The following is a 26,741-nucleotide window of genomic DNA, read 5'->3' on the forward strand; positions in this document are numbered from 1 at the left end:
TAAAGAAAATACTTCTTTACTAGCAAGATGCAAGAATGACAGTTCAGCAAGATCTTCTAATAAATGGAGATTGCCAAGTCCCAAAGGAGGAGCACACTGGTTGGAAACTGTTGTAAATGTAGCGAACAGGTTGAAACCTGTTAGACACATAGTCCAGGGGTCTGAAGCTGCTTAAGGCATAACCAAGAGGTTGACTGTGACAGGATAGATATCTCAAAGGATGGCAGGCACTGGACACAAAATTCAGTGGTCGATACCCACAGGAGATGAAGTTCTGTGGCTGACAGCCATAAGAGAGGTGGATCTGTGGGCGAGAATGACTGGACAGACAGTTCTGAGGTCTATGATGCATTGAAGGTTGACAGAAACTGGAGAGATAAGAACTGATGGGAAAAAAACTGGTTCCTCTGCAGGGCCTGGAGGCACAGTACATAGTGGAAGGGTAGCAAGAAATTTCATAGGTTGTGGGCACACGGCTGAATGGTCGATAGCTGGAAAGTTTACCACAGGTCTTCATGTTGTCCAGAAGCCATGTTCTGTGTTGGCTGGGCAAGCGGAGTCTATTACCACAGTTCATACCAGCAGTGTAGAAAGTAGTGGATGAGGTAACAGGAACATGGCAGTAACTCCCGAGAGGAGAACCATAGTTTCCAGAAGAGCAAATGTTGGATGGCATGGTGATATGAACACACTTCAGGTAAGCAATGAAGAGCACCTTGTCTGAATCTGCATGGAAGTAGACCAGATTGCTTATATACCTTGGTGGTACATGCCCAGACTCTTCTCCTACCCATAGTTTAGATCGGTTAGCATCATAACATCTCATTAGTTCCTTATTGTGCTGCCTGAGAAGATAACTTCCCACTCTTCCATAAAATAAGTCCAGTTTACATGTCCTATGTATCCACCATCCTAATCTTCCCCTGTTATCAGGCTTGAGAATTTATGATGCAATCACCTGTGTACCTGTTTTCCTTCTGTTCCCACCCCTAAATAATGCTTGTAAAAGGAGTCCATTTGAATGGATGTTTACCCCAGTTATTATCTACAAGAAAAAACATGGTTAGGAAGACAGTCCTCACCTTTGAAGAATTGACATAATGTAATACTCGGAGGAAGTATTTAATGTACTGAAATAGATCCTACTTACTAACACTTATGGGATTTTCCAGATGAAAAACCTCATACTATTCCATATTTTTAATACTCAGCTGACAATCTAATTATGTGGTGTTGTTCTCTGTGTATTTGTCTTGGCAGTCGATTTCAGTTTAGCATCTTAGAGTACATTTTAAAGAGCTACTACACCCTGACAACTTGATATTCTTCATATTTAAAAATTGGGTTTTATTTCCAAAGACTTGAGGGAATGCATGTGATTTTTCCTACATGGTAACACTGATGACATACTTGGTTTTACTAGTAAAAATATCATCCATGTCTGTTGGTGACATTCAACTAAGAAGATAAATGATATCAAACGTCATCAGCTTGTGTACTTGCATTCCAGAATTAATGGCTGCACCTGAGATAATTTACTAAGACACCTGTCTTCATACAATTAAAGTGAACAAGGATTAGGAAATATTTTAGTGTCACATGAAGAAAGATATATGAATGGTTCTTATTTGGACACCTGTAAGGAACAGTCTCTGGGCCTTATTTTGGATTGTGCCTCTATCTCTCTATCTCTCTATCTCTCTATCATCTATCATCTATCATCTATCTCTCTATCTCTCTATCTCTCTATCATCTATCATCTCTCTATCATCTATCTATCTAGCTAGCTAGCTAGCTAGCTAGCTAGCTATCTATTCCCTTGGGTCTGTAGTCATCCAGAACCAGAAATATCTCTTTTCAAACTACAACTCAGGAGGTCAAAGACGATGTAGTTGGGAATAACTGGAGAAAGGTAGATATTCCAATAGTAACTTGATCCTTTTGGTGGCTGTTTTCCTATCACACTAACATCCCAGTTCCTTTGGGGAATACGGCCATAGGGAGGCATGGTAACATCAGTAACCATGAAGTCACTTCCCGTCTGCACAATTCTCTTTTCCCACCAATGTCCATCGTCCCTATATTATCCATCAAAGAGTCCAGAAGACTGCTGTGATTTTTCCCTGAGAAAAGATGTTTTAAAATGTTTATAGCTTTCATAAAGCTATGTAACCTCTATGTAAAGCTATGTAAAAAATGTAAGATTTAATGTACCCATGCAAGCATGCAAAGGGGAAGGGGGTGATATGAACACACTTGTGATATATATTTTTTAAATGTTTTATTTTATTTTTTAAATGTCACAGAAAGCACGACCTTGGTGCAAATGAAATATTAGTCTTTCTCCTGAATTTCAACTTTTTTTTTTTTGTTTCGAGTAGTGGAGGAAGAAATATTTGATGTCTCATGTGGGGTGTTTTCCAATTCAGTATACCACATTCTTTCTCAAAGAAAGTCTCAGATAATTTCCCATTGTCCAAAGCCTGTTACTGGCAAAAATAACAGGATATTGAGTCATCAAGAGTTGAGAGTTTGAGAAGTCTATTTGATAAATTGCTTATCTCCTCTAAGAGCTTTAAGCCTTTATAGATAAATGAAATCTCTTAAACTCTTATTTGCTTCCAAAAAAGATTTCTCCTCTCACCTTGATAACTTTCAACCAAAATAGTTTTTTTGTGTCACATCTAAATTCCTCATGATTTAGTTCAAGATTCTCTTTTCTTCTTTTGTTCCTTGCTAAGTTCAAAAAGAAGTGATAACCCACTAGTCTATGAAATGTCTTCCCCAGCATGTAGGCATGCTGCATATGAGTTTCAAAAAGATAACTGAAGTCTTTCATTTTAGTCCATAGTAAAAAATAGATTTAGTCTTCATATAACTGCTATTGAAATGTATTTGATAACTGGGACACAGCAGAGGCTATAGTTATCAAGTTGAATGTGATCCCATCATTAATTATAAGTAATTAAAATGTAAGTTAGATGCAGGACATGGAACTGAGAGAAGCCTGGTATCATCAAATCTTTATCACATTTTCATGACAGATGCAGGAGAGTATAATACACATACCTAGCTGACATGTGTCCTAATTTATTATCTGTAATTCCCCTTGATGTCTACCAAGACTTTCTTCACATTTGTTGCAACTCTATATAGTCTCAAGAGCCTGAAATGGAAAAAAAAAAAAAATACTGAGGAATTCTATCTTGTGTTAGAGATGATTGGTTGAAGATATGATGAAATAACACAAGATAATGAAAATCACATCGAGAGTATGTGATATTTTCATTCTCACATAATAGTCAATTAACATTTTCAATTAATTAACAAAATATTATTTAGAGCCCATAAGTCTAATACATTCTCCATTTTTTCATTAGAGTTCATTAGAGGGAACTATTTGCATTAGAGTTTCATTAGAGCCCATTATTCTGCTCCACGACACCCATATTTCAGTTTTATTTAAATATTCAATATGTCCTGAACCCTCTTTTTTAAATCTCAGAGGCTGTACAAGTTTCTCCTTTCTGGAACATCCTTCTCTATTATGTCTTCTGGGAATGACTGTGCATTCTTTACAGCAGATCCAGAATCACTATCTCAAAGATATTTCTTCATCTTTTTACTCACTTCCATGCATGATGTTTTATTTATATTTATTTATTTATTTATTTATTTATTTATTTATTTATTTATGATTTTATTTATTCACTAGAGAGAGAGAGAGAGAGAGGCAGAGACACAGGCAGAGGGAGAAGCAGGATCCATGCAGGGAGCCTGATGTGGGACTCGATCCTCGGTCTCCAGGATCACGACCTGGGCTGAAGGCGTTGCTAAATCGCTGAGCCACCCGGGCTGCCCCATGCATGATGTTTTAAACGTTCCATTTGATTCTCCCCACATTAGTATAAAAGCTGCAAGTCATTTTTATATTGGCCTATTTGTCTTGGTTGTTTGCAGAGATTAGGAAAGACTCCACTTTCTCAATTCCTCACCTGTCCTTTCTAGGAAATACTGTGACTTTCCTCATATGACCCCAGCATCGAAATTTGAATTTCTTTGTTCTTGTTATATGTCTATCAACCTGGCTGAGCACAAATAGTGTTCACTCAAGGATTTAGTAGCTCTATCCAGGACATTGCCACATTTTAATAAAATAGCCTAATAATTCTAATGTATACAGTAGGAAAATATAAACTATGAGTCATATCTGGACGATGAATGCTCCCTAAGACACTTTACTTCATTTTGCTTTCCTTCTTTTTTCCTTCCTCTACAGAACTTTATTTGCAAATTAACTAATGCACTTATGATATTGAATCTATATGCTTAAAGCCTCTCTTTCCTGGTATCACCAAAACATTGACTTGCTTGAGGTCAAAGACTATGTCTTATTCATATCAACATCACCAGTTGCCAGGTTCTTGAACACAGTAGATGCTCAATAAACATTTTAAAATGTTGAACAAATCACATATTCTTTATACTGAGATAAGATTTATTTTTAGTCCAGATGCTTATTAGACATCTTGCTTTTGATGACTTTTCTTTCTCTTTTAGTCAAATTTAGCATCCACAGTGGAATTCTTGATTTCATTCCTCCAAACGTTCTCTCATATACTTTCCCATCTTAGTAAGTAAAAAATTATCTACTGGTTTCTTAAGCCAAAGATCTGCACATCAACCTTGGTCCTTTCCTTTCCCTTACCACTTTACAAACAATAAGCAAGTGCCGAGTTTCTTTCTTCTCAGTAGATCTCAACTGTGTCTGTTTCTATCCATAAATATTTCCTCATTGCAGTTCCTCAAGTTGTCATCATTTCCACATCTCCACAACTTACCTGCTTCCACTTCTTATCCTTCTAATTTGTTCTTTTCACTATGGTCAGAGTGGTATTTATTTATTTATTCTCTACTACACTCCCTTTTTCTATGTAGATGCAAGTATGTGGCCTATATAACTTTCCTTCATTCTAAAGGATTTATTTTATTTCTTGCAAGGGAGGTTTACTGATGTTAAATTCTCTGTTTTGTATCTGACCAAATCTCTATTTCTCTTTCATTTTGAATGATAATTTTGCTGTATCCAGAATTCTAGGTTGATGCATTTTTCCTTTTAATACTTTAAATATTTCTCTCTATTCTTTTTTTGCTTACAAAGCATCTGAACAGAAATCTGATGTAATTCATATTCTTGCTGCTCTATAGGTAAGATGTTTTTCTTCCCTCTGGCCTCTTTTAAGGTTTTTAAGTTTGTTTTTTGTTTGTTTGTTTGTTTTGTTTGTTTTGTTTTTTTTTTTTTTTTTTTTTTTTTGCAGGTTAAGTATGGTATGTCTAAGTTGTAGCTTATTCTGGCATTTATCTGGAATATGTTCTCTGAGCTTCCTTGATCTGTGGCTTAATGTCTTATCATTAACCTGGGGCACTTCACAGTCATTATTGCTTCACATAATTCTTCTATTCCTTTCTCTTTTTCTTATGGCATTTTCATTACATGCAAGTATGTTACACTTTTTATAATTGTTCCACAGCAACAACTTCCAAGCTTGTTATATGCCAGACTGGAAACTGGAAGTCCAGAACAACATTTTAGAACCAGTATCATTCTCTTGTTTAAAACATAAACAACATTTTCATTTCCTGGGAATACAATGAAAAATGTACATTCCAAGACCTTGAATAGTCTATACCTTGACTACTTCCACAATCTCACATTCTACTCTCCTCTTTCTTCATCAATTCAGCCACTTCAATCTCTTCTGACCTTCTCAAACTTACCAAATTCTTTCAATCACTGGTCCTGGCACATGTTTCCTAATCTTTTTTTTTTAATTTTTTTTTTATTTATTTATGATAGTCACACACACAGAGAGAGAGAGGCAGAGACATAGGCAGAGGGAGAAGCAAGCTCCATGCACCGGGAGCCCGACGTGGGATTGGATCCCGGGTCTCCAGGATCGCGCCCTGGGCCAAAGGCAGGCGCTAAACCGCTGTGCCACTCAGGGATCCCTGTTGTTTCCTAATCTTGCACTATGCTTCCCTCTGCTCTTTGTACAGCTACTTCCTTTTCACCTTCCAGGTGTTAGGACTTCTCTACTCAGAGAGGATCCCACAGCCCTTCCAATCTCATTGGCAGCCCCTCTATCCAAATTTCACATTATCTATAAATGAATTTAATTTCTTTCATAATACTTATTATGAGTCCTAGTTATACATTCAGTTATTTATTTTTAAGTTCATTGATCATCATCTTTACTAGATGTCATGGTCCATGAGAGCAGGAATTATTCCTGTTTGCTCACTGCTGTATTACAATAAATACAATAGTGCATGTCACATAGTTGTTAGCCAAAAGATATGTTTTGAGTACAGCAATGAATGAAGAAAGTCATCTCTTTTTACAAAAAATTCTCTGTAATTTACTTTATATATCTACAGATCTGGAAAAATAATTATATGAGTAATTGACTCAGATACCATAAGTATGGACATGGTGAAGCAATCTGAATGTTCTACAGGATGACTGTAGCATTCCAAGACAGAGACTTCCAGTAAACTGAAAAGTATTTCACAGTTGAAATGTGCCTTTTGTATTTATTATCTAGTCACATTTTCACATATCAGCTTATATTTTGTAAATGGGAATGGAAAGAATCATTTCAAAATGAATGTATGATAGAATTAGTGACGTAATTCTGATGTTTACAAAGCATACTTATTATTCATATAGACTCAGCCATTCAATTATGTTGAATTTCAATTCTCCGTATGGTTGATATTTGATTTTTTCTTTTTTTTTTTCCTCTTTGGGTACCAGCAACAAAATCAAAATTCATAATCAAACTGTCAACAGACTAATGTTAGCATTCAGCTACATATAAAAAGAGTAATAATACTGTTTTGATTTCAAATTTGTACTTTCTCACTTCTTAGTAATGAGATCTTAGGCTAGAAGTTTAATCTTACTGAGCCTATTTCTTCATCAGTAAAGCAGAGGTAAGACTTCTCAATTTGTGACAAAGATTAGGGTTAATATATATAAAATGCCTGGCACTAGCAATGTGGAATAAATGACATATATTTTTTCCATGATTTTCCTTCTTTTTACAATTTTTCTATAAATTATCAACATTGCATAAGGCAGTTGACATAACCCAATGGAGTAACTAGACATGAAGTAAGGTACAGCAGAACAGGAACATTTGAGACTCAAGTAAATGATTGCAAACAGGACATAAGTACCAGAACAGACAGATGTGGATTTGAATTTCAACTGTTCTTTGAAACTTTATATTTTACACACACATACACACACACAGGCAACTTGCTTGATTTTTCTGAACCTAAGTCTTCTAGATTATAAAAACAGTGATAGTTTTGGTATAAGAGAGTAGTGATGAGGATTAATGTGGTAATATAAAGAAGTGACTGGCATGTAGTAGTTGTTCTCTGTGCCCTATGTCTAATAGTAAACACAATGTCAGCACTGATTAAAATCAAGCCATAATACCTGGTTATGGACATCAAACTGATTTGGCAAAGGGTCATATTAGTTAGATTTGACAGTTTTAAGTTGAGATGAGCAAACAAGAAACAAATTTGAAAGATAGTAATTTTAGGAAACAGGACTGTATTCCTATAGCTGCAAGTTGAAAAATAATATGGAATACAACAGGATTTGGTAAACTGAAACAGGAGCATCAAATATCTGAATTCTGTAAAATAAATATAATCACTTTTTTTTCACAGTTAGAATTTTAGGTATAATATGGCAGGAAGTGGGGATTTTCTTTTTCTTCCCAAATCTATCTCAAATTAGTCCCTGTTCTAGGAAATTATTAGATGCTCTACTAATTATATGTAACCCTCGTCTTCATGAATACATGTTATATGTAACAGCCTCTCCTATGGTTATATAAGGCTAAGGGACTGAGTTCCATACTTGACTAAAATGGAATGCAACTCTTAGGGCCATGTTGGTAATCACAAGTCGAGTTTCTGTCAAGTTTCTGGAGTCAATTCCCTATCAGTAAACTCTAAAGACTGTATAGAATAGGACTTCTCTTCTGACCTCTTTCTTTGCACAGTATTGTTAGAAAAACAAGGATGTGTTTAAATCATTATATATTTGGGGATTTATTTGTTATAATGCTTAACCTATTCTGACCAGTAGCATCCCATGAGGCTAAATTTACTATTATCTGAAGGACCCTAAAGCCAAACCCCAAATTAAGCCATGTACTACATGAATACTTCTGTGTCACCAAGTCACATTGGTCCATATACTTTAATATTTTTTTTCAAAGTCATCTTAATGAATCATTTTCTTAAATTCTGGACAATTTCAATACTCTCCATGAATAACCTAGAATACATAGCATAAGGCAGTTGATGTAACCAAGAAAATAACTAGACATAAAATAAGGTACACATAAATGATAACACATGTAAAGCATGATATGTATGCCAAGCTGTACTTTAATTGGAAAGAAAATAGAGAAAAGGAATTTCATCTAGGTAGAAAAGATCAAACTTTTTTATAAAAATAAGTGATAACTCCTAAAGCAAAGAAAATCCTTATTGAAGAAATTTAGTATAGAATTAAAAGAGATCACATAATTTATTGATGTGAAGCTGAGTGATCTCTTGAAGACAATGAATAAGAGGCTGTTTCCAGCTATTTATGATCATTTTTAATAAGGATACTTACTGCCAGTCCTCAAGGAAGAGGAGTATTATTGAAACTTGCTGTATGCATAACTTATGGGTTTCTAACAGTTGGACATGTAGCTTAGAGAACAGCATTGATAAGATAGGTAGTTCAAGGGCTGAGGATCATAAGAAAGCTCAGTGGCTGATGTCCTGGGTCAGTTAGCTCAATGCTTAACAGTCATAAGTCAGGTAAGCTCAGGGGTTGATGATCATAGGACTGGTAACTTGGAAGATGGAAGCTCAAAGGTTGTCTACAAGATGCTAGATGGCAAGAACTGGAACCACAGGATGTGAATGGGAGACAGCTAGTTCCTTGATCAGATCTGAACATGTTCGAGACAATCAAAGAGTGGCCATAAGGGCAAAGACACTGTTCTCACAGCTGGTCAGTTGGCCACTCATGGGTTGGCCACAAAGCTTGTGGCAGTTGTCATGGAATACGTTGCTGCCTCGGCTGCTACTAGAAGAACAGAGGGCATCCCCACAGCTCACCTCAGTGGAGCAGAGAGCTCTGGGTGAGGTGACAGGAACTTGGGAGGACTTCCCAAAAGAATGAGAGTATAGTTTCTAGAGCACCAATTGTGAGACATGATGGAGTTGGAAGATCAGTCCTTACTTAAATTGCAAACAGCAGGTTGCTGAAGTGTGACTCTTACTAGCTGGACATAGAATTTATATATCACGGCTGTTAAGAGTTGGCTCCCTCTATGCCTATCCTCCTGCTCATATTTCAAAACCATTTCTATGGCATCTCATTAGAATATTTTTTAGTTGTCTACCAACCAGTCCTCCCATCAACCTATAAAATACATATTATCTGAATCACATCCTTCAGATAACTATCATTCTGAAGTCAATCTTACCTCCCTTGCTAAATCTCTCTCCCAGTATGAGTCAACTGCTTCTTTAGGAATCAGGTTTGTTTACAGGCCTTGACAATTCCTTGAAGTTGCTGTTAAAAACCTTCAAATGGATCCACATAATTGGGGAAAGTTCATTTATGGCCATGTTTTTCATAAAACAAAAAAAAATATATGTAAATACTTTATTTTTAGAAGTGATAAATGTTGAAAACTCTTAATTTGGGAATTGAAATTTATTTTGTCTTCTTTAGAGACACAACCCAAATTTAAAGTCTAATTCATCTTCTGGAAATCTTGACATGGATATCATAATTCAAGTCTATCTCTCCCAATGAAGAATAGTGACCTGGAAAGTTTTGACAATCTTTGCTGAGATCCATACCCAACAAGATGGTATATCATTTTCTATCTTTTATTATTATGAAACTGAAGGTGTTAACATATCTATTTTGATAGATGCTATTTAAAAAGAGAGGTCATATCTCTTTGGATGCTTACCTAAGTGGATTTCAGCATATTATTCCACAAATGAAGAGAGGATTTACATTTGAAACCTGTTTCCATCTTAACATTTTTCAGTATCTTCCACACATAAACACTTTTGAGATAATTTATATTTTATGATTATTTAAAAATGACAATCTAATTTATGATTGATTTTCCAAATTTTCAGTTTATTTGTCTGTTAACTATGTGGACTTAGAATGTATTTACACATGGAAAGGAAGTGGAAATTCTTAGACTGGTCTGCCAAAAAGAAAAATGTCTTAGCTTAGTAATGTTACTGAAGTACATAACTCAACCTCAACTACATTATTTGGATAAATGGACTTTTTAAGTTCCTTGAGGAGTTTCATTCAGGAAGACTACTTGTATTATTGTGTCTCTGGAAAAATGCTTTTGGTGATATGTACTGAGGTCAGAAAATAATACATCTGGAGAGTAGAATTCTTTCTTCTAATTCTCAAAACTATTGGAATCATCCTGAATGGTGAAGCAGCAAGAGATAACATAGTTGGTCTCACTTTTCTCACATGCAAAGTGAGCACATTATATGCTCTCTCACTAGAATATTTCAGGATTTAATGAAAAGAAAACGTATATGAAGGACCCTGACCATTGTCCACCTAGCACAACCTGAGTGAAGTGGGTTTGTGATCACTCTGGCTGAGACATGAGACATAGCAATCATGGTCAAGGTGAATTTGACTGAGCCAGCTCTTAGGCTGCTGACACACACTGCCTTTTTAAAATACAGCTTGTGGAAGAGGCAAACCTTCCTGAGAGAGGGGGCATTCCTTATTAAGAGTCCCCAAAACAGCTGAACTTACCTGATGCTCTAAAAAGTGACTTATTTATGTGAATTTAGTAACTAGATGAGTCTCCTCTTCACTTGTAACATCAGGAAACTTGCACAGTGGCATCTAGTACAAATCTCCTTCCATGTATACATATTCAGAAGTCAGATTTATATGGAATCCCTGTGATATTGGTAGTTATAAACACATCTTATGATCTTTAGATAAACTGAAAATGGAGTAGGTTAGGTTTAATTGTCTTTATTGAGTAAAGAAGTGTCTGTTGTAACTAACAACATACTCTATCCTCTTTACATTAATGCTTAGAGAACTTTTTTAAGGTGAGACAACTAACCATTTAATCTAACAAATGGGTACCACAGGAAACATTTTTTCTAAGTCAGGAAAGTGATGTTCTCTAATGATACATGATCCTCAAAACAATTAAGGTCCAAAATACTTGCAATAGCTCTAAGTATTGGGGATCCCTGGGTGGCTCAATGGTTTAGCTCCTGCCTTCGGCCCAAGGCGTGATCCTGGAGTCCTGGGATCGAGTCCTGCATCGGGTTCCCTGCATGGGGCCTGCTTCTCCCTCTGCCTGTGTCTCTGCCTCTCTCTCTCTCTCTCTGTGTGTGTGTGTCCATGAATAAATAAATAAAATGTTAAAAAATGTTCTAAGTATCTTCATGATTAATGCCACAGGGTAGATTTATCCTTTAAATTCATTAATAGCCAATAATGGAATTGTGTTATTCTCTTACTGGATAGAGAATATTCTGGATTATTATTCTGTATAGTTAGATCCCTGCTATTAGATACCTGTAACCTAATGAATTTTGCTTAATTGTAAATATTCTGATTTACATCAGTACATTTATTGTTATTATTACATTTTGTTATTCAGTTAGTACACAAATCCTTATTTAGTGGATTAAATAATGTTGACTTAGGGACACCAGGGTGGCACAGTAGGTTATGCATCAGATTCTTGATTTCAGCTCGGATTGTGAACTCAGAGTCATGAAATTCCCCCTAACACCAGTCAGGCTCTGGGTTCAGCAGGTAGTCTGCTTGGGATTCTCTTTCTCCCTCCCACTCAGCTCTCCTTGAGCTTGTACATGTGCACTCTCTAGTCTTCTAAAATTAATCAACATATTTTTTTAAGATTTCATTTATTTATTCATGAGAGAAACATAGAGAGAGGCAGAGACAAAGGCAGAGGGAGAAGCAGGTTCCCCATGGAGAACCTAATGTGGGATTTGATCCCAGGATCCTGGGATCATGATCTGAGCAGAATGAAGATGCTCAACCACTGAACCACCCAGGTGCCCCAATCAATAAATCTTTTTAAAAATATTGCTGACTTTAATATATTGACCTGTTTCTGTATAGATAAAATGTCACAAATAATAAAAGAATAGAAATATTGTTATGGCTCCCCTGAGGCCACACAAATATAACAGGAAAAAAACTCTGCTATTTATCATCCATTCACTGCCCTCTAACATGAGTTTACTTAAGACTTGGAGAGGGTTAAATTTCTTTTAAAGGGAAAACAAGAAGATTTTGGAGTTCCCCATCAATCCAAATAAGAACAGAATAAGGAAATGAGTGCAGAGGAGCTGATTTGAGAAGAGATGTGATGTATGTATTATTAAATGACCCACGATGTGACCAATCTTCACAGTAATATCATTAACTCATTTTGGAAAGTAGTGAAGGGCTGTGTATAGCTTCTGGGTAGATGATGAGCAAAAGAGTGGCAGCAGAAACAGTAAGCAGATAGGACAGTAATCCCCAGGGAATTCATAGAAATAGCAGGATGGTGCAGGATTTTCATGAATTATAGAAATGGCAAGAATTAGAGTCAAGTATAGCCAAACATGGGAGGACAAAATTTTGTCTCCTACTGGAGCTCTGTCTGTATTTCATTTGTGAATTTGTAATGCTAGGAAAGATCTCAATACATCATCTTGTTTGTTCATTTTATTTAGTGTTTTTTGTTTGTTTGTTTGTTTGTTTTGCCCTGTTTCATTCTGGATAGTTTCTATTGCTATGTCTTAAAATTTATTACTGCTTTTTTCTACAGTGTCTAATCATCTGTGAATACCATTCACTGTATTTTCTGCCTCAGTCATTATAGTTTTTATCTAAGTTTCATTTGAGTTCCATTTATACCTCTTACTTGTCTATTTAACACAAACAATATTTCCTCTAACTTCTTCAACATATGAATTATAGGTATACTAGCTGCTTTAACATTCTTGTCTAATAATTCTATCATCTGTGCTATTTCTGGATAGTTTTGATTTATTTTTCTCCTTTATTATAGGTATTATTTTCCTGCTTCTTTGCCTCTCTAGTAATTTTTTTTTAATGTTTTATTTACTTACTTATTTTTGAGAAAGAAAAAAAGAGTGAGAGGGTGAGGGGGAGAGGGAGAGAATCTCAAGAAGACTCGAAGCTCTATGCTGGGCTCAATCTCAGGACCCTGAGATCACTACCTGAGCTGAAATCAAGAGTCTGAAGCTTAACTTCCTGTGCCACCCAGCGTCCCTAAATCAGCATTATTTAATCCACTAAATAAGGACTTGTGTACTAACTGAATAACAAAATGTAATAATAACAATAAATGTAATGTAATTAAAAAATAAAAACACAAAAGTAAACTAAACAATTACAAAGGTATGTCAAAGACACACAAAGTCAAATGAAAGAGCTCTTCATGACCAACACTGAAATAATTCAAATAAAAAAATAACATTAGATTATATCCCAAAGTATAAAATACATAGGTGTGTATCCATCCAGAAATAAATCAATCATAGTATAAATAATAAGTAGAGAAGAGACAAATCTCCTATGTAGAAGGATTCCAAGTAATATATGTACAAGTTTCTCCTTTAAAGTAGTGGAGCACAACTTCCTCTTAAGCAGGGACTACACACAGTAACTTCCTTTCAAAGAGCACAGTTTAGATAGAGGGAAAAACAAGTACTTTACTGAAGAGAATCCTGACAAACACTATTTCAGCCAAGTGATCAAGGTTAATATCAATAATGATAAGTCATATTGATTGTATGTGTTCTTGATATGGAACTTTACCTCTATGGTGTTTCTCCTTAAAACCCATAATCCAGGTCTAATCTTGAGGGAAAATGTCAGGCAAATCCAGATTGAGAACCCTCTACATAATTCCTGATCAGTACCTCTCAATACTCTCAAGGGCATCAAAACAAGAAAAATTTGAGAAACTGTCACAACCAAGAACATCCGAAGGAGACTTGACAATTAAATAAAGTGTGATATCCTGAATGAGATCCTAGAATGTAAAAAGGACATTAGGTAAAAATAAGGAAGTCTGAATGAGTATGCATTTAAGTTCGTAACAATAAGTCAACATCAGTTCACTAATTGGGACAAATGTAAGTACCAATGTTAGCTGTTAGTAATGGAGAGACTCTGTGTGGAGTATATGGAACTTTCTGTATTACTTTATCACTTTTCTGTAGATCTAAAACAATTCTAAAATAAAAGATTTATTTAAAATGCAAACCTCAGGCTAAATTCTTTACTACTGAAAAATCAAAGAGATTTGTTTATTTCATCTCTTTATCAGTTTATGCCATAGGCTTTGGGGATTTCTTTTGTCAAATAAGCTACCATTTAATAACTTACATTGTGATATCATTCAGATACCAAAATAAAGCCCTTTCTCATATTTGCATCATTTAATTTCTGTAGCAGCTTTCAGAGGCAGGATGGCAGGTTTGTTTCCCTGATGAGAAGATAAATTTAAAAATGTATTCAATTTGTCCAAGTCACAGAGTTATTAAGAAGCAAAGCTGAGTCTCTAAGCCAGCTCTTACAGACTCTTACTCAGTATTTTTTAGTATTTCCCTCAAGCATAAGCCATTGTTAAAGGTGATTTTTTTTCCCTTTGAATATGGTCAGAGTGCAAAATAATATGTTACCATACTGTTTTTGAATGTTAAATAGCACAGCCGTAGCCTGAGAAACAATGATGCCTATATACTTTGCTAGGTAGCCACCCCCTCATATTTCTCTACTTACACTCTAGGAATAAGAATGGAGCAACTGATTGTAGCTTCACTTATATTTCATTTCTCAGGAATACAGTGGGCTTCATGGTGAGAAATCTTGTTGTTAAGCTTCCAACATACCACCCAGATGTATCCAAGCAAAGAAGAATTTAACATTTGTGACAAGACAATCCATGGTTCTATTTGTGATGAGTGGACAATAGATTAAACACACCAGTGGATGGGTATCTCTCAATGTCTTCATGAGTTTTGGGAGCTATTACTTCAAAAACCACACGATTTCCTACTTTTTAATAGAAAAATTATCGAAAACCAATGCATTGTCAGAAAGTTGAAATGGGGCAACTTGTAACATCACTCTGTACCAATATGTACACATGTGACTAATTTACAAACACTAGTGAATAAAACACTGAGAAAAATATAACCTTCTGTATATAATATATACTTCTCTGTCAAATTCTATTTCTATTTAAACTCCCAGGATGCATACTCTTCAGTAACTGGTACAATTAATTAATTCTACAATACCACTTTGTAAATATTTTTCCCAGATGCAGAAGAGTTGATGGAACTTCAACACATACTAATTTATTCTGAGGGATTTACACATACATTTAATTCAATAATCACTGAATGCTCTTTCACACGTACACCCCACAATATTTAGTTAACAGTTTTTATATTTTTAACCACAGTGGCCACTTGGAGACCCATCAACAAGATTACACAACTTTAATTACCTGCCATCTTTGAGAGCCATAATTAAATAGAATAAACTCCAAGTACTGTCCTCCTCATCGAAGCCTGTGAACTACCACTGAATGATGTTTAATCCTTTCTGCTCTTATGCCCATGAGAGCCTCAGAATTAGAGAATGACTTTAATCAGAGTAGTGCATAAATGTTAAAAATATTGATGTTTAGGATTACCAACATCCAAAAGTATCCAAAGAAAATAATAGAGCATAGGTATCTGACACAACTTTGAATTGAATAAAACTGAATACAACCATGAATAAGTAAAAAAAAAATCACTCAGGTTACATTTGTCATTCATTATTGAGTGGACAGAGCCCTTTCATTAATTAAAAACATTAAAAATTCAATATAATCAACAAATGAATTTTAGCAAAAGCCATAGTTATAGTACTTGAGAAAGCACATTTAGTAAGAGTTAAAGCATGTGTTTTTTCACATTCTGGAAGACATGCAAACAAAAACTGAGTTAGAAATTGTCATGTTCAGGGATGCCTGGGTAGCTCAGCAGTTGAGCATCTGCCTTCGACTCTGGGTATGATCGTGGAGTCCTGGGCTCCTTGCACGCAGCCCGTTTCTCCTGTCTCTGCCTCTCTGTGTCTCTCATGAATAAGTAAACAAAAAAATCTTAAAAAAAAAGAAAGAAACTGTCATGTCCAGGAACATCTTGAAACAACTGGTACCAAAAAACTCCCCCCAAAAACTATTGATCTATTATCTATCTCTTCATCTTCAGAAGAGTTTTATAACTGATATATGGAAAGACATTTTTAGCAAGAAATCCCAATCCAAATACTGATTCTACTCAACCAAACTTACTGGAAGATAAGTGATACCAGTGTTTCAGATGGGACATGAGCTTTAGAAATTGCCAGATACACTGGCCAGAGGTATAAAGTTACTGGACAATAAAGTTAGTGGTTGGCCACTGCTAGGCACTAAATGATTCCAACAACAGAGTCATAGATTAAAGGTAAGCCACTTACCAGATATATAGTTCTAGAGACCTAGAAGAAACAGGAGAGGGAGATCAGGGGGTGGCCACTATTAATTGGGACCTTGAGTGTCTGGTGTTTGTTGGTATATTGGTTCACAATCCCCTCAGGAGCTTCCCTGGTGTAATTTAAACCGGGCCTCATACTCAGAGAGCAGGAACAGACTGAAGAAAGAGGTACAACACTCCAGATTGGTAGGTATCAGGTTTAATGAGCAAGAGAACCTACTTATTAGGCTTGTCTTGGGCATCACAAGATGAATAGATTCTCTTCACCCTCCCACAAAATTTTAAATTTATATAGAGGCCTTAATTGAGTTTAGTCACATATACCACCTAGATAGTCTCAACACTGCATATCTATCTCAAGACTGTCCTTGGGGCAGCTTCTAGGATCAGGGAAGGCAAGCAAAATGCACATTCCAAGAACAGAGAAGAAAGTGAGGAGTCTCCAATTGCCCATAGCTAGCTCACAGGTCAACTGGCAGTCATATCTTTTTGATGACCTCTCCCAACACTCTACCCCTCTACAATATCTCATCTTCTCTTCTGCAGTGTGCCCTGAGCTACTAACAAGAAGTTTCACTAGCATGGAGATGGTTCATTTGATGGTTATCTGACTGCACTGGAGACAGAAATCACAGTACCAATATAGGCACAGACAAGACAAAATATAGGTTAAGACAATATTTCCCAAACTCAGTGACAACTCTTCTGCCATAAGCCTCATGATCCAAACCATTGATTTATTAAGTTCCCTAGTCTGGGGATCAGATTACTCAGGGCTTTCATTTGTGTTTTATATGATTTTATAAAGACAACACATTAACAAACTCATCAGGTATAAACACACCACACTCTGTTTGGTTAGTGGCAGAGACGCAAGGAAGCAGTGAAAATGCCCAGGGCCATTCTATTTTGGAAGACAGCTTCTCTTACAGACATTTCAGTGTTTGATAAGGACACATTTTGTTGGCTATCATTCAAGTGTTGTTGGGTAAATTTAGTAAGGGCTATAACATTCTCAGGCCAATGGAGGAAACAGAGGTGGCAGCAAAATGATTATACCAATGAGAAATAGAATATGTCCATATGGCCTTGAGGAGAAGGAGGCTGACAGCTCTAGAAACTTGACTTGGTTGTATATATTGTACATCCTGACCAGGGGAGGGAGCATTGTCAGGGATGAGGAGATGGGGATGGGGTATGCCAGACTAGAATTCCCACCTTTTCTCTCTTTTAATGGTGCTTGTTCCATTTCAGGTATAATGCATTACAACATATCTAGTTTGTGTTTCAATCAGATCCCAGTGGAGATTCAGTAGTACCCTCTCTTCTAGGGGCACAAAAGTAACTCACCCATTCCAGTAGGATGTCCCGTTGTGAATTCTACTAAATGATTCTTTTCTCAGATGATGGAGCTTAGTGTTTTCAGCAGCATAGCGTATTGATCCATGTTAAGAGTCAGGCCAATGGTTATTTCCTGCCATTTCTATATCTTTATGGTCCTGGGTACTTTGGCAGGAGTCCCCTATCTGGGGGGCAGGCCTACTGGTTGATCAAATATATCAAAGCCTGGGATAGTACTTTAGTCCACCCAGCTGAGGTGGATTTACCTGTTAGCAATTTAATCCACTGTTTGTTTGTTTTTCAGTAATCTCTACACCCAACAGGGGCCTTGAATTTATACCTCGAGATCAAGAGTTGCACAGCTGTTTTAATATTCCATTTTTTTCCCCACTAACTTTGCTTCTTACAAGTTATAAGGGAGACAGAACCTCCATTCAGTGTCATGTTCTTTGTCCAGTCTTGCATATTATGACCTTTGAAATGTGACCCCCAATGTGACTTATTTGCATGCAGTAGCCAGTGTTTCTAACCCCCTAACAGCAACAAAGGAAAGCTTGGTTTAGGCTAGATGCAGTGACCACACAAACTAGAGCATATTTAGAACCCTCACTTAGAGGAAGGGGTCAATATAACCAATTGCCAAAACCTCTTTAGTTGGAAACTCTGGTAGGTGGCTTCAGATTATTTTGGCAATTGCCTTGGGCATTGTTTAGAATACACATGAAATTCTGTTATTAAATTAACCAAGTGATTGTATTTCAAGGCCCTCCATCATCTTTGACAATATACCACCCCACCCAGGTATTGCAGTTGCCACTCTTTCTATGCGTCCGATCTGCTATATCTGCTAAAGGGTCAGTTGTTAGGGCTTATGCTCTAGTTAAGAGATCAGCTTCCTGATTACCAGGGAGTGTCAATGCCTTATGAGCTACGAAGAGGAAGAAAGTGAGGATTACCTCAGGCTTCTGCAGGTGAACCCAAATGTCCCTCCACATATTTCAATCCCACAAGGGCCTATTCAAGAATCATCCACCCCTTCTCATATCCAAGCCACAGGATTAATCTCTTTATAACTGCATGTCACGTGTCCATGTGAAGGGTTCATGGCCAGGGCGCAGGAGTGATCACCAGCCAAACCACTCTGAGTTCAACCCATTGGCTGCTATGGTTGTTCCTCCATGAGAAGCTCCACCTGGAGGAACACTGTGTACACTTGCTCTATGGGGTCATGTGGAGGTTTTGTCCCCTTCTAGACTGGGACAATATCCTAGGAACATACTCACTCCTCTTGTTATGTCTCTGTCACAGTGCCCGATCCATAAACTTTAAGAGCTATGGAAACATCTAATTTAAATGATAGCCTTGTTTGGGAGATGTCCAGAGCTTTAATCTGCTTCATTAGTAGTTTTGCTTTCTCAATAGTGGCCTGCTGCTGTGATCCCCAGTCCCACATGTCCCTTTCTTTACCCAGAGGCATAAGGGACAAAGGCACCATTGCAGGGAGGGAACAGAGTTATTTAAAAATCCCAAGTCCCTACAAAAACTTGCATCTCCTTTACATTCTTAGGGGTTGGATAGGCTTGTGTCTTATCAAATATAGCTTCTGGAGCAACATATATCTTACCTGCTCAAATAACTCCCATAACCTAATGGTAGTACCTGGGGCTTGAATTTTCTGTGGGCTCACTACCCATCCACCTCCTTGCTAATGTTCCAGCAAAACCTTCATAGTGCCTTGCAGCAGAAGGAAGTTTTCACATGTTACCATTGTATTTTACTTGTGTGGGGATAAGTCTCAGGCTACAATCCCACAACAGATGGTAAGGTGTGCAGGTAGTCTTGGGGAAGCGCTTGAAAGATTCTTTATTGTCCCTCCTACATGAAGGCAAATCGATCTTAGTTATCAGAAACTTGTCAAAAGTCTTTTCCATGAATCTCCTTGAAGAAGAAGTGTTTTTGTGGGAACACCTTTGCCAAAGCATCAGAGTAAAACAATAAGTGTCTACAAAGGACAAAAGATTTAAAAATGACCATGGTTAAAGATTTGGCAAGAGTTCATTATAAGGCAATTGATAAGAGAATTTGCTTATTTCTGTGGAATACATTTTAAAATTATGATTGATAGTATTATACCAGGACATATCAGATTTTTAGAATTTTATGTAAATAGGCCCTAAAAAAGTTTAGCATCACTTCTTATGTTTCCCATGAAAATTAATGTATACAAAAGTTACACAGTTGTAAAAAAAATTAAATAAAATAAAATAACTCTTTTAATAGAGAAGACTCCATTTTCTTAAGTAATCAAAGACCAGATAAAGACAAAACACAGAATCTTTGTTTTCTAGGCAGATTACATTAAAGGTAAAGAAAACTTTTGATTACAGTTTCCAATTTAAAGCAGAAGAGTAATCTAAAAAACTTTGCCCTTTTATCAGAGAAAACCAAATTCTCATTTTGTACCAGTCTACTTTTGATATTAACCCCCTACTTTTTTCTTTTTAACTTAAATAAATCTGTTCCAATCTTAGCCTGACTATGCATAAAATTCCTTTCTCAATATTCCTTTTCCATAAAACCTTCTGCGACTTTATATATCCATTCAGTTTTTGCCCTGTCCTCTTTATCCATCCTGGAACAAACCACTTACTTTAGGAAAAATTACTTTCTTTACCAAAAAATCCTTATGTCCTAACTCTTTCTTTACCCAAAAATCAGCTTCTATTTTTCTTACCTACTTTCTATATACTATCATTTTCTTTTACCCTTATCATTTTAGTAGTTTTGAAAAAACCTAAGCTCTTTTATCAATCAATTTTGGCAATACATTCAGAAGTAGAAAAACATCATATATACATGATAGGCGTGTCTAGATGCACCTAACACAAACAGAAACAGCATGAATCAGGTGCCCAGTCACAGGGCTAAAGCTATTTACTGATATTTCTGGTCTGATGGAGGTTGTGGGCCTGATTATTTTGGTCAAATGAGCTTCTACAATAATCTATTTATAAAGCTTCATGTCCCACCCCGTTTTCTTGAGTCTTTTTGGTCAATGTATGGTTACCTGGAGTGTTTACATCTCAAAGACATGATAAGATCTACAACTCCAAAGGATAGAAAAAGAATGTAAGTTTTCTCCCAGGTGTTTGGGGATAAATGCCATTTAAAACTTTCCTTTGGAGCAGCTGTAAATGACCTGGGGCATTTTGCTTTATTTCTCCATTAATCTCCACAACATCCTGTTCTTCATTCTCATTATTTTCCCTGGGATTCTGCTTCTTAGGGTCCCAATCAGGCTTTGTCCCAAATTCTCAGACCTTAACCTGCTTGAGCCCTCCTAGCTTTGTAAAATGACCCACTAAGCTCTCCATCTGATTCTTATCTGCCAGCCCTGAAGCCAATTGAGTGGGAGATACCCTACAAGTCTTTCTTCAATTGCTCTTCCTACTTTCTAACATAAGTTTTGGCCTTTGGTCTGGCATCAGTGTGCAGCCAACAGTAGAGGCCGGCCGCTGTGCAGCCATGCTCTCCCCTTCTTTCCTGTGCAGCCATGCTCTCCCCTTCTTTCCTAAGGAACTGCTCTGCATAGTTCCTCAAAGAAGTGCATTAGGCTAGACAGAATTTTCAGGGTGTCCCCATACTCATGCAGTGATCCACAAACATCCAGCAAATGGGTCACCCCTCTCAGAAATTCCTCACCGATGCCTCTTTCACAAGGCCTATTTATTCTGTCTCCTGGCTGGCTCATCAGTTGCCAGTTCCCAACCTTCCTGGGAGCTTCCTGGTTGAAATCTCCAACTGAGACCCCCTAAGCAAAAGGCAGGGAGACATCAAAGAAAAGGGAGGCCACTCCAGGTTGACAGATAGCAGAGGTGACTTTCCTATAAGGCTTATCTTGGCTGCTGCAAGATATATAGACTCTCTGACCCTGCCCATGAAATCTTAAAATTTTATCTAGAGGCCTTAACTGAGTTCAGTTAGATACTCAGCTCAGAGGCCTCAACATCATATTTCTATCTCAAGGCTGTATCCTTAGGACAGTTTCAGAGAGTGGGGAAGGCAAATGGAATGGACAGTCCACAGACAGGGGAGGGGATGGGAGCCTCCAACGCCCTCCAGCTTATGGTCAACTGGCAGTCATATCCTCTCGATGACATCACCCAACAGGGCAGATGGCCTGAACTGAAGACACAGAAAGTAATAGAAACAAAGTCAGTTTCTGCAGGGACATACGGCAATTAATAAAAGGACATCAAGTTGCTGGGTCATAGTTACCTGGTTGGCAGTTGGTGGGCTCACCACAGTGCTCTTGACTGTAGTCCAGAAACCAGGTTGGCAACTATTGATTAAACAGAGGCTACTTACACAGACTATTGTTCTAGAGCAGAGGACAAGAGATCTTTAAAAAAAAAAAAAAAAAAAGTAATATAGTGATGACTCCCAAAAGAGATGGGGCTACCATTTCCAGAGCAGCAGTTGTTGAAAGATGTGAAGTTATCAGAGGGAGTTTCAGAAGAATTATAGAGACTCTCTCAAATGTGATTGTTTCCTGTTAGGCAAATTTTCTATATATCCTCTCTGCTTCCTGGCAGTTCCATACACACACTACCTTCTGTCTTGCTGAGATGCTTTTACCTGATAGCATTACGTTAATGGTTGTCCAGATGCCAGTGAAAATACCCTCCAACCTTGTCATAAAGTCTTACTTGTTTTTTTCAAATATTTCTGTCCCAGATATTTACTCTCATTCTTCCTATGACTTGCAGCAAAGTGCAGGGTCAGAACTAGCAGAAAGGGAATTCCTTCTCCACAGTCTAGTCTAAGAGGGGAGGGAGAAACATAAGTATTTGTATCCCTAAGTGGTCAAAGACGAGGCAAGGGGCTTACAAAGCAAGAATGACTAGTCATCTTTGATGTTATCACAATTCTGGTTATCAGCAAAATGAGAAAAATATGTACAATGTGGTGGAATTTTATAAGCAACACTTTTCAAAGTGAAATATTGCATTTATTCTAAAACTAAAACCAGGTTATATCTACATGTAAATTCTCCATTAAAAAATACTGGCATATAACAATCCAAATAATTAGAACACGCACTACCTGAGGTGAAGTGGCTTTGAAAGGCCTGACAGACTTTGCAAATGTTTCCATAGATCCCCATAACAACGAATGAATCCATTAGGATTTGTTTGGAGGCTTGCCCATATTTCTGCTTTATTTCTGTTTAGTTTATTATTTCTTTAAAAAAAATCTAACATAACCAAATCGTGATATATTTTAAAAGCTCTTGATATGTGTTTCTAAATCCAATTTTTTAAAAAGATTTATTTACTCATTTTAGAGAGAGAGAGAGAAAGAGAGAGAATGCAAATGGGGGAAGGGGCAAAGGGAGAGAATCTTCAAGAAGACTCTTCCATGATTTTGAAGCCTGACACAGGGCTCAGACTCATGACCCATGAGATCATGACCTGAGCTGAAACCAAAAGTTGGTCCTTAACTGACTGACTCATCCAGATGCCCCCCAAAGCCACATTTCTAACACGGTAGATTATTAGACTTACCAAATGCTCAGTACTATGGAGTATTGTTACTATTATTTGTTTTTTGCCAATTTGATAAGAAAAATGGTGTTATTATTGATCTAATAAAATTTTTGGGTAACTGATGAGATTTCCTATTTTGGTATATTTGTATTAATAACTTAACTTTCTAGTTTTTGGATCTTGATTGTCAGTTTTAACATCATTTGTTAAACATATTTCATAATATGAGATTCTCTTATTCTCTTAAGAACCCAGAAGAACATGAACATCTAGAAAAGGTAGTTTAGATTATTTATTGACAAATCCAACTTTGCTTTGAAAAATATGGTGAGTTTTTAGGGGGAAAACTAAAGCAGATTCCTGGACCTATGACTTAGAGGCTTGTATTCTTAGTCATAATTGGCCCCACGAACCTGATTTATTTTTGCAGATGCCTCTACAAACCTGGTTAGGGACCTACTGGACAGGAAAATTCCTTAGGCATTCACCAATTCTCAAAGTCTATAATCAGCCATGCCTAAATAAAATAAAAACAAACCCACTGCATTCCAGATTTTAAGGAACTCTTTTCCATTTTAAAAAGTTTATTGCTGGTAAAAGTTCTCATAGAACGTTCTGCAACTTTTAACTTTTCCAGACTTTTCCAGAAAATGTCCCCCTCACCCCCCAGTCAAATTGCTTTGCTGTTTGCTGGGTAGATTGTACAGCAATACATTGGATCAAAGCTTTATGGAGATCTGCTTCCAAATGCCAAAGCATCAACATGGTAACAATACTGCTTGTTTAGAGACATACATGATTCAGAAGTTTGTCTATCCATGCAAATAAATCATGTCCAGTGTATAATAACAACTCAAAAATATCTGTTGAATACATGATGTTGAATAAATTGCATTTGGAGATACAATGTTAAAGATATATGTGGTAGCCCACCAACATAGTTTGAGATTCACCCCTGGGCCATCTTCGTTTTTTCCTTTCAACCTCTCCCTCTTTTTATTTCTTTTTCTTCTTTTCCACCCTCTCTGCACCCGACTGTAAAGGAAAAAGAAGTGTTGTATGTTACTGCACTTTCTTCCTAATAATAAATGGAATAATGGAGAATAGGTTTCTCTATAAGAAACAAGATGCCAAGTATGATTTAAAATATAGCAGTCTTTTCACCCTGCAGCTGAGAAAGTTCTATAATCAATTCATAAATGTGTATTACAGATATATCTTGCAGGCCATCATCACCTCCAGAGATACAGCTTATGCTGACTTGACAATCCTGGATATTTATCAACCAATACGAATTTCATAAAGAAAATGGAAAAGGCTCTTCTATTAATGAAAACGAAGGCTCATCAATACAACTGCTGATGGAGTAAATAGGAGCCGGCAATGTGTTATGTGTGGGCCACCTAATATTTCCTTGAGTGTTCTCTCTTTTCCTTTGAGTTGTTAGATCTGACAATGGTCTATTTACATTGGGAAACAGAGGTAGTTTGCACTTGCAAATGGAATTAAAAAAAAAATAGAAAAGTGGATAAGCAGCAAAATATTTTTGCGTGTCCTTTCAATGTGCCTCTGAAACCATTGGCTTTAAGTGTCTCAGTTGCTCCTCTGAAGGTTCAGTACACAATTCCTTCATTCCTTCCTTAATGAGTAAACTCCATTTCCTTGGATCACAGAAATAAAAATATTTTCACATTTTCAGTGAAGTTCTGATTTGAATTCAGAAGAAAATCTAGTCTGCTCATCTAAGTATGTCCTATGCCATGGTCCTGACAATCTTTTCTTTCACCTCTAAATAATTGTCAAAGAGGCAAATAATCAAAGAATAAAATTTATTTTTTTAAGATTTGTTTCTTTTTTTTCAAGGAATCATAGTATCTTTCATCTTTGGATCAGAAAATAAGACAAAAGTAGAAGAAATACAAAACTAAGACCCCTGTGATCCTGTACTCACTATGAATGAGGATATTTTACACATTTATGTCTAGAGTCAGATGATTAAAGAGACTTGTGCATCAGAACCTGTGAGCTCCCATAATTGAATTTTCTATTGCTTTAAATTTTCACATGGGCTTATTTCCTACAATCCTTTGAATGTAAAACGTTTTGTTTAAAAAAGGACATGTTAACATTTTGCTAAATGATTTGACATATACATTGTGTCAGAGCTGGTCAGCAGACCTGTGATTAAGAAAACAAAACATAGTATATTCAACACTGCATTGGTTCACAGGTATAATTTAAAAGGCTTGACAGTATTATGCAATATAATGCAACGCAATATAAAATAACGTAAAAGGCATTAAATACTGATATGGTGTTTATCATTAACTTCACATTTAGATTAACAGCATGAGACATTAAGGAATTTACTAAGTGGGATTAAATATGCTTTTTGGAGGTATATAGAGTTCAACGATCTTGTGATTAGATTAAATTTTTATTAAAAAGTATGTTTGGATGAGTTTTCTAAAACTAAGAAATTCTAGTACCTGATTGAAAGATCTATATATCAGATGTCTGATTTGCAGCATTGTTTCTCCAGATTCAAGTGAGGGACCTTTATCAGAGCGGCATGCTTGACATTAGTGTCCACAGAAGTGCTGTTCCTCAGTTCACTTTGTTGGAATACAAACTGGGAAGATTTTCTGTTAGTTCATCCTACAACTTCTCAATGGCAGCATTTTTTATGCATGACACAATATGTAGGCTCCTTGTGTGATTAAGTAAACTGCCTTCTTATAACATCCTGGAGGCCCAGATGTCACATAAAGGGCATTCATCCACTGGGAAAAGGTCACTGCTTTCCACAATGTAAAAATATCAGAGTATGCATAACATATGGATGCTTTCATTAACCCACAGGGTTTTCCTTAATTAGTTGTACTTATGAAGGCAATTGCTAGATACCTTAGAGTATAAATAACATCATGTTTTATTTATTTATTATTTATTTATTTGAGAGAGAGAGTGTATGTGTGTGTGTGACTAGGGAGAGGGGCAGAGGAAGAGGGAGAGAATCTCAAGCAGACTGCCTGCTGAGTGCAAAGCCTGATTCAGGGCACATTCTCACTACCCTGAGATCATGACCCAAGTTGAAACAAAGAGTTGGAGGCTCAACCAAATGAGCCACCCAGACACTTCTTTTCTTATTTA

At 36.6% G+C, this 26,741-nt stretch overlaps 2 protein-coding genes and 1 long non-coding RNA gene across 12 annotated transcripts in view; 1 reads left to right on the plus strand and 2 right to left on the minus strand.

Moving 5' to 3' along the window:
• The window catches only part of LOC112661764 (keratin-associated protein 24-1), a 35,007-nt gene extending 19,924 nt beyond the window's left edge, over positions 1-15,083 (minus strand). For 2 of the 7 annotated variants that reach the window (XR_007407599.1, XR_007407600.1), the window contains exons 1-3: positions 14,948-15,066; positions 13,979-14,195; positions 9,576-9,675 (exon numbers count right to left, since the gene is read on the minus strand). The gene's annotated coding sequence lies outside the window, so the exon portion shown is untranslated. Of the gene's footprint in view, positions 1-735; positions 2,490-3,069; positions 3,167-9,575; positions 9,676-13,978; positions 14,196-14,947 lie in introns of those variants that run through there. The other 5 variants (XR_003137952.3, XR_003137953.3, XR_003137950.3 and 2 more) reach the window with 5 other exon arrangements.
• LOC112661765 (keratin-associated protein 26-1) lies at positions 1-15,083 on the minus strand. 4 transcript variants are annotated; one of them, XM_025449881.3, is made up of 3 exons: positions 14,948-14,990; positions 3,070-3,166; positions 1-726 (listed from the first exon to the last, which is right to left on the minus strand). In XM_025449881.3, exon 3 carries the CDS (start codon positions 674-676, stop codon positions 44-46), a length of 633 nt encoding a protein of 210 aa, XP_025305666.1. In that variant the 5' UTR covers positions 677-726; positions 3,070-3,166; positions 14,948-14,990; the 3' UTR covers positions 1-43. The 4 variants fall into 4 exon arrangements, with proteins under 4 accessions (XP_025305666.1, XP_025305667.1, XP_025305665.1 ...); XM_025449882.3 differs by lacking the exon at positions 3,070-3,166 and having other exon boundaries at positions 14,948-15,083; XM_025449880.3 differs by lacking the exons at positions 3,070-3,166; positions 14,948-14,990 and adding an exon at positions 13,979-14,117.
• LOC112661767 (uncharacterized) lies at positions 437-26,011 on the plus strand. Its single transcript, XR_003137955.3, has 3 exons — positions 437-697; positions 9,827-9,968; positions 24,801-26,011. It is a non-coding gene; the product is annotated as an uncharacterized LOC112661767 (long non-coding RNA).
• Positions 26,012-26,741: the final 730 nt, after the last annotated feature.

This window comes from Canis lupus, chromosome 31, assembly GCF_003254725.2.
Source record: "Canis lupus dingo isolate Sandy chromosome 31, ASM325472v2, whole genome shotgun sequence".
Lineage (NCBI taxonomy): Eukaryota > Metazoa > Chordata > Mammalia > Carnivora > Canidae > Canis > Canis lupus.